Raw genomic sequence first — 17,786 nt, forward strand, 5'->3', positions numbered from 1 at the left:
TCTGTATCCTTCCATCCATAGCCTTGGTTTCCACCTTTTGTGGTGTGTTTTTGCATGAGAGAGTGTGCGAATGTGAGTTTATTTCTTAAGTTTGTATTTCTCAGTGCCTGTAAGGCTACTCAAACAGATTATGAGAACTCCAGCACAAAATCTGCTAGAACGTTTTGGCAGGTGCTATATTACTTGCTCCTTAACACGTCTCGTCTAATAAAACAAGTCTGTTATGAAAATTTTCTTTCATAGTTAGATATGTTATTTTAGAATGGCAGTTCATCACACTGTCTGAAAGAGTCAGCCTCTGTCCTACACTTACAGGGTCTCTGTCTGTCTTGCTTGTGACCAGTGACACAAGCCATCAACTTCAACTTTGGATCAGGCCCTTAAGGACTACCTGGAGATTTAAAGGCCTCCTGAGGCCAAGAAGTTCAGAAATATCTGGTAGCTTATTCATTAAACGGGATTTTGCATTGTGTGTTGGCATGAAGCCAAATAATGTATTTTTTCTCAATTATTTTTTCCTTTCCATGCCTGTGTTACTGTGGGAGCCAAAGGTCTTGCCACAGAGTTTCTACTCACAGAGGAAGAGACCTTTCCTGATGGCTGCTAGAGATGGTGCTGGGACCAACCATGCCCAGGGAACACAGTCTGATGTTCTGTGGGTAACACGTAGCAAAAAAAATTGCAGTTCCTGAACAATTATAATTTGTCTTGCAAGGCTAAATCACACTGGTCGTTGTTATCTGTGCTATTTAAATACCACACAGTCCTGCTTACAGAGAAAGATCTAACCACGCAGATAGGAAGATCCAAAATTCATTTATATGTATTTATGTTAAGTATGATCTCTTGCAATCATCATTTTACCTTGCTTTATAGCATAAATTGTTCTTCCTCTCTTTAAACAAATATGTACATAGGAATAAAAAAAATCCTGAATACTCTAGAGACCATTACATATGGGGCAATAATTGATGGATGATAATTAACGCTATTAATACACTTTTAAGAGCAGTAATTCTGGTGCATTCCAAATTATAAACCCAGTTTTCATAGATGTATCTCATTAAGTTTCATTTCTCATTCTGATGATAATAATAATAGTCAAGGTAGCTTTGATGCCCTCAGACCACAGTAACCTATGGTAAGCGTGCATCAGTGCCTCTTCGTAAAGGGTTGGAAAAAGGAAACAAACCCCTCAATTCTTTCAGCAAAACAAAGCACATCACATTTTAGGCTGTTGCCATTGAATCCATTGCCAGGACGCAAAACTGGGCCTTGACTGCGGTGAAGGATGCAGAGCGGAGAGAAGAGAAAAATTCCTGGAAATAACTTGTGGTAATAAGAGGTTACGAAAATGTGATCTTCGAGTACGCTTCATTTTTCTGCTCTAGGTCTATTGCTATTACAGCCAGCATTGCCAGCGATTTGTGATGTCAAATATTTCCCCTGAATCTTGTCTTAAATTACAATGGCAGAGAATAGAGTGGTCTGTATAACTTAGTCATGGTGAATTTACTTGATTTACTCAGATTTTGAGGTTACATACCTGAATAAATGCAAGTGTTGGATCATCAGTATCCAGTAAGCCCTAGTGACTTGTCTATTGAATGGGTATGAAACAGGGCAGAGCTTGTTCTGTAGGATTGTAAGGAAAGGTATGTCTGCATTTTAAAATAAGATTACACATTTTCAGCCACTATGGCAAAGAGAATGAATGATTATAGAGATTTAATCCTTGTCCAATTTACAAAATAAAAACAACCATATGATAAAAACCAGTTTACAAGACATGCCGTTAAATATTCAGTTAAAAAGAGAGCTACCGAAATTGCATCCTCTTTTGAAAAACTAGACAAAAATAACTTATTTTGCTTTTCTGTGTATTAACAACTTCATCGATTATTACTGAGACAAAAGTTAAGACTGCAGAGACTCAGATAAGACTCCCCGGTAGCATCAGTCACAGTCCTTTACCAAGTGCTCTGGGTATCAGCTAATTAGAGTATTTGTTTTTATCCAACCTTTTTAATCTTCCAGTGTACAGTGGAAAAATCAAAACAGTTACATGACAACCACCCCCAGCACTGACCATAAGGTTCAGCCAACGAACAAGGCAAACGGTGGGATACCTTTGCGTTCACGTACAACCAAACCATTTATTTTTACAACAAAAAAGTACACAGCAGCCACGCGGAGAACATCCCGTCTTTTTAAGCCGCGGGTTCCCAGCCGCCGAGTCTCGCCAGGCAGCTCACACGAGGAGGGTGCCCGCGGGTGGCGTGGCAGGGCCACCGCCACCGCTTTCTCCCGGCGACCCTGCCGCGCCCGAAGCCCCCTCTGCGGCCCTTTTCCTCTGGAAGCGGCCCCACGCAGCCCGCGGTGAGGAGCACCTCCATGGCGCGGGCCCTTCCGAGCGGCGGCGACCCCGCAACGCCTAAAACGGGGCCTTCCCGGGCAGCACCGGGAGCGCAGCGCGGCCGGGCCTCAGCCCGGGCGGCTCCGGGCGTGAGTCAGAGCGAGGGGCGGGGAGGCGCGGCCGCCTGTGGGAGCGAGCGCGGCCCCGCCGGGTGGAGGCGGGGGCAGCGTGTCCGGCCCAGACCCCTCCTCCCGCCTTCCTCCGCCCGCCCGCTCCCTCCTCCCTCCCTCCCTCCCTGCGCGACTCTCCCGGGGACGCGGGGAGACGCCGCCGGGCCCGGGGCCTGGACCGCGCGGGGCCTGGCCCCTTCCGCCGCCCTCCCTTCAGCGCTCGGCCGCGGCTTAAATGTAGCCCGGCGCCCCGCGGGGGGCTGCAGCAAGATGGCGGGTAGGTAGCGCCCCCCTCCCCCTTCCCGCACACGCCGCCTCCCCGGTGAGGCGCCAGCCCTCCTCTTCCCCCCCTTCCTCTCCCCCGCCCCGGCTAAGGAAGCGCTTCCCGCCGCTGTCCGGCTCGGAGCGCGGGGGGCTGCGGGGCGGGGGGGGCACCGGGCGCAGGCTGCGGAGCCCGTTAGCAAGCAGCAGCGGGGGGTGGGGGGTGGTGGTGTGGGACCGGCCCCGCGGGCGGGCTGGGTCACGCGTGGCGGGGTGCTGCGGGGGGCCGGGCGCGTGGGCACATGGTGCGTGTCTCCCGCAGATCTGTCGTTGCTCCAGGAGGACCTGCAGGAGGAGATCGACGGATGTGAGTGGGGCCGGGGGGCGGCGTGGGGCGGCTGCCGGGCGAGGAAGTGGCTTCAGCGGGGAGCGCCCACGGTGCATTGTGGGAGGCGGCGGGGGGGTGGGAAGGGAGGAGGAGGAGGCCATGCTCCGCGCTTCCCTGTGTACATGACACGCACCCGGGCGCGCGTGGGGCAGGCTGGGCTCCGCCGGGCTTTCCCGCGTGGGAGCGGCGGCGGCGCGCAGCGGGGTGCGTTGGCCGGCGGGAAGCGCGCGCGGAGGGCGGGGGGGGGGGTGCTGCGGGGGTTCCGTTAACGGCCGCCGCGGGTCGGCGAGGGGCGTCGTCCCCTCACGGCCTGGGCACGGGGGGGGCCGCCACCGCGAGGGGAGAAACCTGCCGGGTCGGAGGCTGCAGCGTGTGGGTTGCTTGTTCCTTTTATATCTATATCTATTTTTTTTTTCATTTTTTTTTTTTCTGTGTCCTTCCCCTCCCTCCCCCCCCCCCCCCTCAGGCCCCCTCTTCCTGACCCTGATGGAGAGATGTGTGGAAAAGAGTTAAATGTCAGGGTGCAAATTGCAGAATGTGGCTCTGGTGCAAAATTACTAACTCAGGGGTATGAAGCCTGGCTGGGCAGACTGTAAAATGTTACTCAGGTGAGAAGGTGTCTGTTGGTAATGTCAATACCGAGGGAGCTTCTTGGAGGCAGAGGAGGATAAATTTTGGGCGGAAAGTGAAAATGGAGGCGGAGGCTGCTGGTAACGCAGGCGTCTGCCTCGCAGCCTGCCGTGGGCGTGCGGACCCTTGTTGCTGTCTGAAGGTATTTTGTCTGACGTGCAGTCTGCACAGCGATCCACTCACCAGGACTAGATTGCAGGAGAAAAAGCTTTCATTTTATGCCTTACATTTTTAGGGGAGTGTTATTTTAACTTTTCAGAATTTAACTGCAAACGTTTTACATCTTTTTCAGTTTTTGCGATCTGATGTTTAAAAGGCTTTTATCGTGCGTTGCCTTGCACAAAGAGGAGCCTTTCTCTGAGGCTTCTTTTTTTTTTTTTTCAATTCTGCTTGCTTGAAATTCAGATTGATAGAATAGCCGTTTGAAAACTTTGTGTGATTACAAGAGGACTTTCTCAGAAATGACACACTTTTTTAAAAAAATCATAAGTGTGGTCTTACATTTCCACTTAGATTATGATTTTTCGTGACAGGAGTTGAAGATATGAGTGTAGTCATTGGAGAAGTGATTCTGAACCTGTGGGTTTCTGGTGATGCTTTGAATGTTATGGTCTTGTCTTTAAAAACATAATGCATGCGTGGAGATATGACTCAATCCTGATGAGAGCATCCTGAAGGCAGCAGCCATAGGAATCTAAAAATTTGAAACCTCATTAAAAATTACTGAGGTTTTGATGAAAGTAGATAAAAGTGAATAGCTCAGTACTTATGCGTGTTATTTTAAGAGAAAAAACAGGAATCTATATGAATCAATGCATACTGTCTAGGCATAGTTCAGTCACACAACGTCTCCTATGGTTCTAAATTTTATGTGGTTTTGTTCTTGTGAGGTGGGTTTGAGCTAAGGAAAAATAACACAGACCGGGGAGACTGTACCTATCTAGTCAAAAGCGCCGTTTCATGTGCAGTGGTATTTCTTTGAAATAACTATGATTCGTACCTGTGCACAACAGGTCTCATGCAGTTTATGAAAGCGTTCCCATTGATGCATTGTTTGGGATTACATTTCATGGTTGCACATATGAAACAGGCAATGTCAAAAAAAAAAAAGACAAAAAGCTGCAATTTTTGCCTGGCTGTGTTAAGCCTGAACCCCACCCTACAATACCTCTCTGTTGTAAATATTTGAAATATTTACAGCTCTTTTGAGCAGTAGAGTTGGACACTGGTTTAGGGGTGTATTCCTGAAGTAGTAATGCAATTGTGAGAAAACTGGAAGTGCTGGCAGCTTTTATGCATGTGTGATGCTGCCAACTGGTCTCGCTATTAAATGTGCTAAGCTATAGTTAAGGACAAACAAAGAAAAAGATGTGCGGGCATACCTGTAGTCCTGGTGGTGTAATTTAGGAGGAGAAATTAGGTGAATGTAAATTAATATGAATGATAAGAAAAAGACTGAGATGGGATCAATTGATTGTCTGTTTTGGAAAGTAAACTATGTAGTTTTCAATAAATCTTTGGGCTTTTAATTGATCTGGTATCAAACAATAGCAGAACATCTATGAGGTACGCTGGAGAATCCAGGAGTGATAAGAGTAGATGCATGGGTAAAGCTCTGGATTGAACATCTGAAGCTGGGTCTCTGGTTAGGCATATGGTTTAGAACATTTTAGTAGATTAGGCGTTCCTTTGTATCATCAGTGAGTCTAGGTTTGATTCTGAATCACAAAATTGTTTGTTTTTATAACGAAAATCTACAGTGTGATTCACCATTTTCTAATATGATAAAAGTACAAAAGAAAATGAAAGAATCATTAAGGTGACTAATAGATACCTTTTATTGGTCATGTTCTAAAGCAGTAGGAGAAAGTCTTGGAATTTAGCAGCAACTGGGCAGTGTTGTTTGTTCAAAGTAATGAACCAAGCATCTGTGTATCCTTTTAGATAACACAGAGTTAAGAACAGCTGGTTTATGATCTTTGTATTTAAGGTCTCTGGAATTAAGTATTTTACTGGAAAGTTGGAGTTTAATCAGCAACTTGTACAACTGTACAATTTGTGCCTCCCCTCATTTATTGTGCCAACTCATTGGATGCTAAATAACCTGAAATATAAAAGAGTAAATTATGATATCTTTGGACTACTGTTTTAATAGTTGCTTGTAAAAGAAAGTTTACCTTTTCCCAAAGAGAACTTGATAAATATTTAGGTTAAGTGAAACATTGCTGGATTTCGACAGAGAGTTGTAAATCTGCTTTTGGAGTAGTGGAGACCTTCAGAATATATGCTATGGAAGGCATTTATTTAAAAATTGCCTTTTGTTTATTTGTTTAAGAGGTCAGAGATTACACAGGAGTTTTTATAAGAAAGGCTTTTAGAGAGTGCTTGATAAACCAGCTGGATTGACTTTTAAATAATTAATTTCAGCTTTGGTTTGCATTTCTATTTTGAAAGCTTCATATTATTTTCTGCTCTTGGTTGCTTGGTAACCACTGGAAAGCTCTGATTCTTTTTTTTTTTTAGGTTAATGCATACTTTACACCTGATGGTAAATTACACAGATTATTGCTTTAAGTAGTTACATGGCTTGGCATGTGGTATTTCAGTACGTTTAGCTAATAATTTTGATTCTGTAGAGTAGCTCCTGATGTCAGAGGCTATGATAATAATTAAAGAAGTTCTGGTTCTCCCATATTCAGCCAGTGCCTTTTCCTTGTTTGGTAGTTTGAAGTTAAAAAACAAAAAAAAAAAATCAGTGAACCCCTCAAGTAAGTGACATACCATTTCATTTCATTTGTGTGAAGGTGAACCTAAAAGGAATCCTTGCGTGATATTCATTAAGGCAAAAAACCCCAAACTCCACCCTAAAGGCAATAGGGTGAAAATTCAAAGTGGAAGCCTGCAGAAGACTACCCATCCCATCTGGCTGCTATAAGGTGGCAAAACTAAGGTAGCTGGACAGTTACCCATCACACTACCTGGACTATCGGCTTCCTTGATATTTAGTCTGAAATCTTCCACAGTATATGAAAAGAAGTCAGGGAAAATTTGGCTTTTGTTCAAATCTTTGTTTTGTGCATACAAAATCAAAATAGAATAATGTAAGCTTAGCATAGCTTAGTGTAAGCTAAGTATAGAACAGAAAATAAGCAACAAAATTATTAAAAAGCAAACACGTGAAGTTGTAGAACTACATATTGCTGATGATAAATAAAATGTTCTTTATGACTTCCTAGATAGTTTGTGTTCCCCCCTGCAGCTCTCCCCCTGGATGTTTCTGAAGATTGAAATGATCATACAGATAGATGCAATCAAACCTACCATAATGCTGACTTCTTTCAGTCTGTCCATTGATGTGTGCAGGATGTGTGTTCTGAAAAATAGAGCCATCTGTAATTAGAATTCAGGTTGTGAAAAAGTATAGCTCTATTTAACTTGGGATTTTAATTGTGATTTACATCAGGAGAGAAAAGAAATGTTGATCTAATAACTGGTTTTAATACTGTTTTGCATTTGTGTTTTTTGAAAAAATGTTTATTATTGATAACTGGCAGTTGCATTTACATACAGCTTTTGGACTTTTGATAGTTGCAAGTACTATATGCATGTTTTGGTGATTATGTAGCTTTAAGATTCAGCTTTAACATGTTGAAAAATGATGAGTGATAGTTACCTTTTTCTGTACACTTAGTGTTCAGATGTATTACCTAAAAATGCAGAAAAATGGTATTTTAATATCTAAGCATAGTTTAGACAGTTAACTGAGTTTTTATAGATGTATATCCACACCCCTATGTGTAAACTTGTTTTCTTTAGTGTAAGAGTTTAACCGTATTATAGATTTAAAATTTAACAATAAGGTGTTTTTTACAGCTAGCAAGTCTAGTGTTACTGGTTGGATTTTACTAGTGGATTAAGCAGTTCTAAAAATTAAGAAAACCCCAAACCAGTAGCTATGATCTAATATACCTCCGTTTTTAGTATCGAGTTCTTTTTCATTGATTGGAAAGGGAGGACAGATCCGTCTTGCCTGTCCTCTCAGCAGCTTCTCTGAGTGAACCAGTTATTTAGCTGAGCTCAAGAAAATACTCTGCATATTTGCAGATGTCAAAAGCTGGTTTATCATTGATGATATGTTCTTTTTTTTCCCGGTGATCAGCAAATCACCTGGCATTAACAGCAAGCCTGTGTTGGTTGAATGCTTTTAATGAAATTATTCTCTTAGACTTTGGGTAGCACAGAGATGTCTTCCCAAATAGAAGTTAATTTCAATTTAATTTTTTAAGAGGGTGGGGTTTTTTTATACTTAAAGTCAGAAGGTGTTTTTATTTTTTCCTTTTTAATAAAAGCAGTCTGTATTTCCTTGTAGAGTCAAATCACAGTCACAGCTTGATGCCATGTTGTAGTTCTTATTCTCTTGCATTGAATTATACTGGCATAACATGCATTCAATATGTTAAAATTCACGTTCCCATTCCCACAGCTGTACATAATGGTATCAGAAGTTTTTGCATTGCAATTCCTTTGCCACAGAGCAAGAATTAGCAAAATTCGTTATGCTGTTGGTTGTTAAGTATAGACTGCAAGTCAGGTCACTTCTTAGACTAAATTTCCAACATAATGTTCAGATGCCCTGTTGTAGTATTGATCTTTTGATCCTGTCAGAGTCTTGGCTCTGGTGAAAGAGTACTCAGTTTGAGTTACTGGGTTGATGTTTCAGTAGTCTGCAATCTTTAATGTCTGTGTTGCAAAAAATAACAACAGATATTTAACAGCAGACTTTCTGTAGTGCTTGGAATCAGTTCTCTGGTGTGACTGAGATTCTGTTCCATTGGGAATCTAATAACCGGTTTTTAATGCTAATGAAGTGTACTTGTTAAGTCTGTTGTTTCCCCTGGAGATCAGGTTTTAACTCTCCTGACTCTTCAGTTCATTTCTTTGTCTTTTAATGTGGTGATTGACCCTCATAGAAACTGGGAGACTCCAGGTGGATGGCTGAGTCCCCATGGAATTCTGGTTTTAGCAGTCTCAGGTGGGTAATGGTTAGTCTTTTTTTCTTGAGCAACCTCTTAGGATCCTAAAGAGACAGAGGTGGTGTGAGGAAAGAATTGTGCTTGATTTGATACAGGCTTCCTCATGCAGCTGCACGTGTTTTCTCCATTACACATAGCAGAGGATTGAAGAAGAGGTAATTTTCTAGGATTGCAGCTTCCCAAGGCCACTTCTGATGTGGAAATGTGCTTTTCACCAGCCACCTTTTATGTTCCTGTCTCTGGCAGGGAGCCTCAATTAAGGTTGCCAGCTCTTTTTTTTTCCTTTTTTTAAATTTTTTTTTTGTCTCCTGATTTATCTCCTAGGGCTTCAGGTATTTTCCTCCTTCTCCCTTTCTGTCCCACTTGGAGGAAAAAAACAAAAAGGGGAAGGAGTGAACGGGTCAGGAAGGAGCTGGAAATTTTAAAAATCTTAAGCTTAAGATAAGAGTGAAACCTTGGTGTTCGTGCAGTTGTCTCTGACTGCTGACCTATTGTGGAGGTGGCAGACCACAGCATGTTGAAGATAAAATGCCTTTCTTTCCTGTGTGTGTCTTTTGCTGCTAAGACTTATCCTCTGTGTGGGCAGGAAGCGTTCATTGTAAGAGTAGTAGCTGCAAGAGATGACTTGTAACAGTAGCAGAACTGGATGAAAGGATAGCTTCTGCTTTGAGAGCTGGAGTAACAATTCTGTCTTCAGAAGAGTGGGACAGTGACAGCTGCCCCTAAAGGAACACAGAGCATCAGGGCTTCTCCTTCTGCTTTAGAAGGTATAGCATAAGAAAAATGAATGTGGCTTTTTCTTGGTTTGGGTGCAATGCTGCGGTTCTCTCTGGCAATAGGGTGTTAAAATCTTGTCCAATGTATAGGTTGAACGAAATATCAAAATACGTTTGTGAAGGATGTTCATTCACAACAGCAAAACAACTGCACTGAGAGTTGAGACTACTGGTTTGGTTTTTTTACTGTTTTTAAGGTAAAGAAAAATGAAAGTCAAATGGTACAACAAATATGCATTATTCTGCAATACAATTTCCATAAAAGCTAAATACCTTAATGTATAAGTGACCTTCCATATAAGCGATAATGCAGACTGTTGGAGTGTTTTTCTCTGATAAACAAATCTACTTAGGTATTTTTTTTTTTCTGGTCTTGTTGCCATAGTGCCTGAACAGTTCCTAAATATTTGAATGGAAGAGACACCACCTTTTCCTTCCTCTCCAGCCTGCAGGAGGAATAGCTTGATTAGTCTGTAGGGATACTTGCTTGTATTTATGTTTTCTTAGAGGAAACTCTATTTTAAGTAACATTGACATTAACACCCATGACTGCTCTTACTTTTTCTAAGAGCGAATCCACTGCATTGTGCTCAATCTTCTCCCATAGACCAGTTTTATACCTTATACTGAACATGGACAGGAAAAGCGTGAAGACTTAATTTCTGCCTCTGAATGCTCAGGAAGCTCAAAGGGTTATCCCACCAAGAGTTTTGAATGCTGTCAGACAACGTCTTGAGTGTTGTTTGGGGTTTAAGTGGAGAGAGGAGAAGTACAATTAGGAAGTTTGAAGGGATTTATGTTGCAAAGCCATGTGTTATAGATTATGCATGTACTAGTCATAGAACTTGTCTTCTCTCTAACATTTACCCCTAGCAAGTGTGTTTCAGTTACTGTGATTGAACCAGTCGAAGTAACTGCATAGTGGAGCAATGCTTGATTCAAGTGGAGCAGTTGGGTTAGTAGTTATGACATAACTCATGGTGTCACATCAGTGTTGGCAGAACTAGCACAAGCCTTTGGAGCATTTGAGCTTCAACTGCTTGCTTTGTATGCTCTTCCTTCCAGTTAGTCCAAGGTTTAAGCATGTGTAGTTTGAACTTGATGTTTTTGCATGTACCAGATACCCAGTTAGGGAGCAGAACTTGAGCATGACCCCAAGCACAGTGGCTGCATGTGTCCTGTCATGGTAGGACCAAGGAGAACGTCTTGAAGATGGAAGTGGGATTCTCTTTGTAGTGCTACAAAATTCTCAGTCATTCATGGAGTCAATCAAAAACCCCACAAGCAGCAGTGCTCTGCAGAGAGGGTAGATACCTTTCTTTGACTATAAGGAACTTGTAGAGAAGAAAAAAGTACCTTAGAGGACCTTCCTGCTTGCACTAGCTGATTCCTGCTTCGCTTCAGCCTCATTCCACAATTCTAAGTTGTATGCAGTTGTTTGGAAGGGGTAAAAGATGGGGACTTGAGTGCCATGGTGATGGGTGTGACATGCACCCAACAGGAAATCAGTGGACAAAATACAAACTATTGATTGTCTTACCTGGTAGCTTGGATGTCCTCTTTGTTTCAGTTTCCTCTGGACCAGCTTTTGTTGCAGATCAAACTGTTAACTGGTAGAAGGTACCTTCCACTGTTGTGCAAATAAGTGACTAGTGAGCAATATGAGATAGAACTATTCCTTTGTTTCAGAGCAAATCAGGATTTTCAGTGCTGTTTGTGTATGCCTGGAAGAGACAAACTTGTCTGCAGCTGTATTGCTTAAAGAATGTTGTATCACCCCTTGTTTCCTCCGATGCTTGATAAGAAATGCAACTACTTTGTCATGCTTGATAACTGTATCTTTTTTTGAAGGCCTTTGTTAAATGAAAATATTGTCTTAGTCTGTTATGTTTAGTTTAGTGGGTCTTTTAAATTTGCTGTGCCATACTGTGTAAGTTCTGTGTGTAAGAAGCTGCTGATTTTGATTCCTGCATCTTTCTTTCATCTGCTAAATGTTCCTCTCTCCCCAGCTTTATTTTAAAGGGTTTGCTCTGCCCGTGCTTCAAGCTATTGGCAAGCTTTGCGATGAAAGTGCTACATAAGGGCTAATGTGGTAAGCCTTGCTGTTAGCACAGCAGCTTTTCATCAGAGCTGTTTTGTATTTTCCCCCTTATCTTCCTCGCTCCTACCTCTCTGCTCCTTCTCCCCCACCCCCAAACCCATTCCCACCAAATTTGGATTGCAGACAACAAAGTCTGTGTATACAGGTGTGGTAACTTCACATTCATAAGAGGCTCAAGGTAGATGGTGCTCCCATGTTTGAGGGGGAAATTTAGGTGAGAGACAGAAAGGGAAGTGTGGTTCTTATTTCTGCTAATATAGTGGAAGGAATGGAATCTAAGATGATTACTTGCAGATCCCTGTCATAGTTTTGTTCACTTGTTTTTAACTTTGATGAGTAAAATCACACACTGTTCAAACTTGCATTTTTCTCTGAAAACATTTGTACTATCAGGGTAAACTTCTGGCATCTCATTTACGTTTTCAGTCTCAGACTACAGCAGGAAAATGGACATAGTAGATTTTAAGTACTTCTTGGAAAAATCAACCCCCCACTTTCTGATGATGGTATCTAGGATCACCAGTGAGTGATACCTGGATCGGGCAGGCAGGGTGGTGGAATTCAACATGACAAACACATTTTGTAATATTGGTGTAACTGTCATCACAATAGCTCTTGGTTAATGTTACTGAAGCAGCACAGTAAATCTGTGGTAGCCAATGAAGCTGAAATAGCGTGACTGACGCTTTGGTCTGTCATGTCACTGTGGAACCAGAACTGGAATATAGTACAGTATAAAAGGGTAAGAGTAATGAGTTCCTAACTGTGGACAAATATAAATGTTTAGCTTCCATGCTTGTGCAGAAGTGGATTTCTCTTTGCAGAACATAAAGATGCGAAATGATACTTCTTATAGAAAACGAGATAGAATTGAATGTATTTACAGTATTGAAGGGCTGAGAATAATACTTGTATTCTGCAGAAATCTGAATATAAGGTGAATTTATTCTTTCATAGCACAGAGAACAGTAACTTAGAACAAAACTTGCTGCTATTATTTTGTGATTACGATATCAAGTATTTGGGCTTGTAGGACTACTGTTTCTGTTTTACAATTAAACAGAATTACTTGCTGGAACAGCAGAACAGAACAAAGTCCTTTCTGGATATAAGTGCTGCATTAGCCTGAACATCCTTACGGTAACAGTTGATGTAGGGCGTAGTAAATAGCCTGTACTACAGTTGAATAAAAATTAGTCCATTTTACTAGAGATATCTGTAGCAACTGCCATAGAGACTTCTTAACAGATCTTGAGAACACTTTGGGAATGCAGAAGATAAAATGAGAAAACTGTAATATTAATTGGAAATCTTTAACCTTTAAAATTGTTTGTTGCTCAGCTTTCAGAAATGAAAATTGCTCATTTTTAGAATACCTGTCATCTTGTTACTGAGTTTCCATACCAAAATGAGGGAGACTACGTTTCTGCCATGGAGCCCATATCAAATACAGAAGAATAAAAAGAATACATGAGACCTTGCTACTCACCAGTCTATGGTGAAGAGTTGTTCATGCATTATTAAATAAAAGAAGAATAGCAATTTTTTCAAAACACAACCTTGTGCACCTGTCTGTAAAAGGCATAATGTGATCAGGATCAGATTAGGAAGGCCAAAGCCATGATAGAATTAAATCTGGCCAGGGACATCAAGGGCAACAAGAAAAGCTTCTGTAGGTACATTGGTGATAAAACAAGACTAGGGACAATGTGAGCCTTCTCTGGAAGGAAATGGGAGACCTGGTTACCCAGGATATGGAGAAGGCTGAGGTACTCTGACTTTTTTGCTGCAGTCTTCACTGGCAAGTGCTCCAGCCAGACTGCCCGAGTCGCAGAAGGCAAAGGCAGGGACTGGGAGAATGAAGAACCACCCACTGTAGGAGAAGATCAGGTTCAGGACCATCTAAGCAACCTGAAGGTGCATAAGACCGTAGGACCTGATGAGATGCATTGCGGGTCCTGAGGGAACTGACGGATGAAGTAGATGAGCCACTACCCATCATATTTGAGAAGTTGTGGCAGTTGAGTGAAGTTCCCACTGACTGGAAAAGGGGAAACATAACCCCCATTTTTAAAAAGGGAAAACCAGAAGACCTAGGGAACTACAGGCCAGTCAGTCTCACCTCTGTGCCTGGTGAGATCATGAAGTGGATCCTCCTGGAAACTGTGTTAAGGCACATGGAAAATACGGAGGTGATTGGTGACAGCCAACATGGCTTCACCAAGGGCAAATTGTGCCTGAACAAATTTGGTGGCCTTCTACAACAGGGTTATAGTGTTGGTGGAGAAGGGAAGAGCAACTGATGTCATCTACCTGGAGTTGTACAAAGCATTTGACACTGTCCTGCATGACATCCTTGCCTCTGAATTGGAGAGACATGGATTGAGGGATGGACCATTTGGTGGATAAGGAATTGGCTGGATGGTCGCACTCGAAGAGTTGTGGTCAATGACTCGATGTCCAAGTGGAGAGCAGTGACATGTGATGTTCCTCAGGGGTCAATATTGGGACTGTTGCTGTTTAACATCTTTGTTGGTGACATGGACAGTGGGATTGAGTGCACTCAGCAAGTTTACCAACAACACCAAGCTGTGTGGTGCGGTCAACACACTAGAGGGAAGGGATGGCATCCAGAGGGACCTTGACAGGCTTGAGAGGTGGGCATATGCAAACCTCATGGAGTTCAACAAGGCCCAGTGCAAGGTCCTGCATATGGGTCAGGGCAATCCCAAGCACAAATACGTGATGAATGGATTGAGAGCAGCTCTGCAGAGAAGGACTTGAGGGTGTTGGTTGACAAGAAACTCAACATGACCCAGCAATGTGCGCTTGCAGCCCAGAAAGCCAACCGTATTCTGGGCTGCATCAAGAGCAGCGTGGCCAGCAAGTTGAGGGAGGTGATTCTCCCTCTCTACTCTGCTCTCATGAGACCCCCACCTGGAGTGCTGTGTCCAGCTTTGGGATCCCCAACATAAGAAGGGCTTGGACCTGTTGGAGTGGTCCAGAGGAGGTCTGCAAAGATGATCAGGGGTCTGGAGCTATGTTTTGGATTTTTGCTGAAACTGTGTTGCTAAGAGAGATGTTTTAGTTACTGCTGAACAGTGCTTACACTGTGTCGAGGCCTTTTCTACTTCTTACACTGCCCTGCCAGTGAGTAGGTTGGAGGTGCACAAAATAGCTCCATACAAGCTGCTATGAAGAATTATAACTGTCCCAGCCAAAATCAGTACACTTGTGTTCAGGGGTGTGTTTTGCATTTGTAAAATTTACAAAAGGTCCTGTGGTACCTGGGCAAGTGCTCGAAGTTGAGTGGAAGGCAGAAGAGGGCTGAAGAGGCAATACTCGGTTAAGACCTTTTTGATAGCTTTTTTGGGATAACCTTTCAAATGTAGGGAATGTCAAAGTGACTTGGTTTAATAAATAATGCAAAGTATGTTCTTTATGCATTTTAGATGAGTGGTTAGATTGTTGGCGAATCATATTTGGGGCAAGTTAAAGACGCATCCACTTGAGGGGCTTTGTTAGAATGGGAATTCTACTGGGCTGATGCCTCTTTTCACTTGGATTGGTGTCTTGATGTTGAAAGTGAAAATGAATATGTAAGATAACTGTAACTACTTTAACAGAACTGTGAAGTGTTCATGTGTTGATTGATTTTTATCACTCCTCTCTTCCCTATTGGTATTAGTGGTGTGTTTATCAGGATGCTGCCATTTGAATGATCTCTGTTGTGACTATGAGCTGAGATGCTGGAATTTATAATGTTGCTCAGCATCAGTAGCAGAGGCACATCAAGTCCAATGTAGTGCTGAAGTTAATTTTACGATGCACAAACACAGCAGAGTCAAATCCGCACACCTCACTTTCTGTTTGAACTAGTAGGACACATCAAACAGATAAGTTGTAAGCAGCTGCTCATATTTTTATCATTGATATTTACATCTGGTATAGAGTGAATTTAGCAGTTTCGTTGACTTAACTGGTTTCATGAGGCAAAAATCAGAACATTCGGTTCACTGAATCAGAAGCATCAGACATCTAGTCAACTTTGGTGCATATTTATGTGTTAAGACATAAAGTGAGCAGTCACCATGTTCCATCTAAGATATCATCTACATTCGACCACTCACTGTAGGAGCATTAGGAGAGAATAAATGCAGGAGTCAAAGAGAGGAACATGGAATGTAAAGTTGAGGTTCGGAGGAGAGAAATGAATTAAAACTAGTGGTTGTGTTTAACGGTCAGCATTTTTTATAATTCATGTATTTGGCTAAATAAAAATAACTGGTAACAGTAATTATGTTGGTATTTTGACATAGTTTCTTCAATATGCTTTGAAATTTATAGTATGATCAGGAGACTTTAAAATAGGAAAATAGGACCCTGTCTCAAAATTAATTTCACTGAATATTAGTGTGATGTTTTTTCTCCCCAGTTGATTATGTCACAACTTAACTGTATTAATTGAAGTCCTGTAGTTTAGAAATTGATCTGAGTGCAGTGGTTTGGCTCCCTAGTGAAGGGTGCAATTATAATGATGCAAAAAAACCCCAACCCAATTAATTTCCTGAAAGGAGTATCTGTGTAACTTCATGCGTGGATGCTGCAGAATGTGTTTGTTGCTGCAAAGTGTGTCTTGAGTCCTCTGTCCTCTGATGGTAGGAGTTGCGTAGATAAAATGTTCCTTTGAGGAGCAGCTGAGGTCTTTAGGCTTGTCTAGTTTGGAGACAAGGAGGCTGAGGAGTGACCTCATTGCTCTCTACAGCTTTCTGAGGAGGGGATGTGGAGAGGGAGGTGCTGATGTCTTCTCCCTGGGATCCAGTGACAGGATGCATGGGAATGGTTCAAAGCTGTGTCCATCAGGGCAAGTTTAGACTGGACATGAGGAAGTATTTCTTTACTGAGAGGGTGGTCAAACACTGGAACAGGCATTCTAGAGAGGTGGTCTATTGCCCAAGCCTGTCAGTGTTTAAGAAGCATTTGGACAATGCCCTTAATAACATGCTTTAACTTTTGGTTAGCCCTGAAATAGTCAGGCAGTTGGACTAGATGATTGTTGTAGTTACCTTCAACTAAAATAGTCTAGTCTGTGCAAGAAAGGTGCATGGCATAACTATAAACATAGGAAAACCTCTGGTTTCAGTTGGATCAGTGGGTTGAATTAAAGGCCTATGAACTTGTCAAAGGATGTAGCCTGTTACTTGTTAATCTAGCATAAAATCCTTCCTTGCATTGAGGGAATTTTTACCTTTCTCCCAACCTTTCCTGTGAAAATAAAACTGATTCTTGCAAAAAACCCAAAACAAACCTAAAAAACCCCAACCAACCCCACAAATTCAAACAAAACACAGGTTTGAAACAGTTGTGTAAACCTGGCATTGCTAAGTGCTTTCCCTTTGTGCTGCAATAGCTTTCTGCAGCTGACTTTTCAAGTCTTCCCTTCCTCCCTCCCGCAGTTTGTTATCCTCTACCTTAGGTGTATCCAAGAACACTATTTCCTCTCCCCAAATAGCTCTTCCATCTGCTTTGACTTGCAGCTCCTTGCACGCTTTTTTTCCTTGCCCCATCTCCCAGATTCTTCTTATGCACTTGCTCTTTTCTCATCACTTCTTAATTTGATTTCTGGCAAGGATTTGATGTCCTATCAGCAACTGCAGAATTTGGACCCTCTTTCAGGGATGGGATTTATTTATGACCAATTAAGCAATGTCCATTGATTCTCTACCTAGAAAATGGGAGAAATAGTTTATTGGCAAAGGGATGCTGTTAACTCAGTTTAGGTCTAAAAATATTACTCTTCTAGAGAAGTTTGGTGTTAAATCTTTTGACATTAGAAATACGTTAAGGAAGACATTCAGAAGATGGTAGCTGCTTGTGTATTCTGAATGTTGAAGATAATGATTCAATGTCTGATAACCAATTTATGTAACATAGCTACCATAATTGTATGGAAGGTAAGAGGAGTATAATCTTTCTTCTTTCCTTTATAGAGTTCACTTTAAAAAAAAAAAAAAAAATCATTGTTGGACTTCTAGATCTCTTTTGTCTTCTATCAATCTCTGTTTGCCAGT

At 42.1% G+C, this 17,786-nt stretch overlaps 1 protein-coding gene across 8 annotated transcripts in view; it reads left to right on the forward strand.

Annotated features, from left to right (window-relative positions):
* Positions 1–2,654: 2,654 nt before the first annotated feature.
* The window catches only part of PPP4R1 (protein phosphatase 4 regulatory subunit 1), a 67,563-nt gene continuing 52,431 nt past the window's right edge, over positions 2,655–17,786 (forward strand). For 3 of the 8 annotated variants that reach the window (XM_074878238.1, XM_074878252.1, XM_074878276.1), the window contains exons 1-2: positions 2,655–2,803; positions 3,110–3,154. In XM_074878238.1, coding sequence (XP_074734339.1) covers positions 2,797–2,803; positions 3,110–3,154 — 52 coding nt within the window. In that variant the 5' untranslated portion in view covers positions 2,655–2,796. Of the gene's footprint in view, positions 2,804–3,109; positions 3,155–3,266; positions 3,380–3,641; positions 3,784–17,786 lie in introns of those variants that run through there. The other 5 variants (XM_074878229.1, XM_074878269.1, XM_074878260.1 and 2 more) reach the window with 4 other exon arrangements.

This window comes from Strix uralensis, chromosome 1 (genome assembly GCF_047716275.1).
Source record: "Strix uralensis isolate ZFMK-TIS-50842 chromosome 1, bStrUra1, whole genome shotgun sequence".
Classification (NCBI taxonomy): domain Eukaryota; kingdom Metazoa; phylum Chordata; class Aves; order Strigiformes; family Strigidae; genus Strix; species Strix uralensis.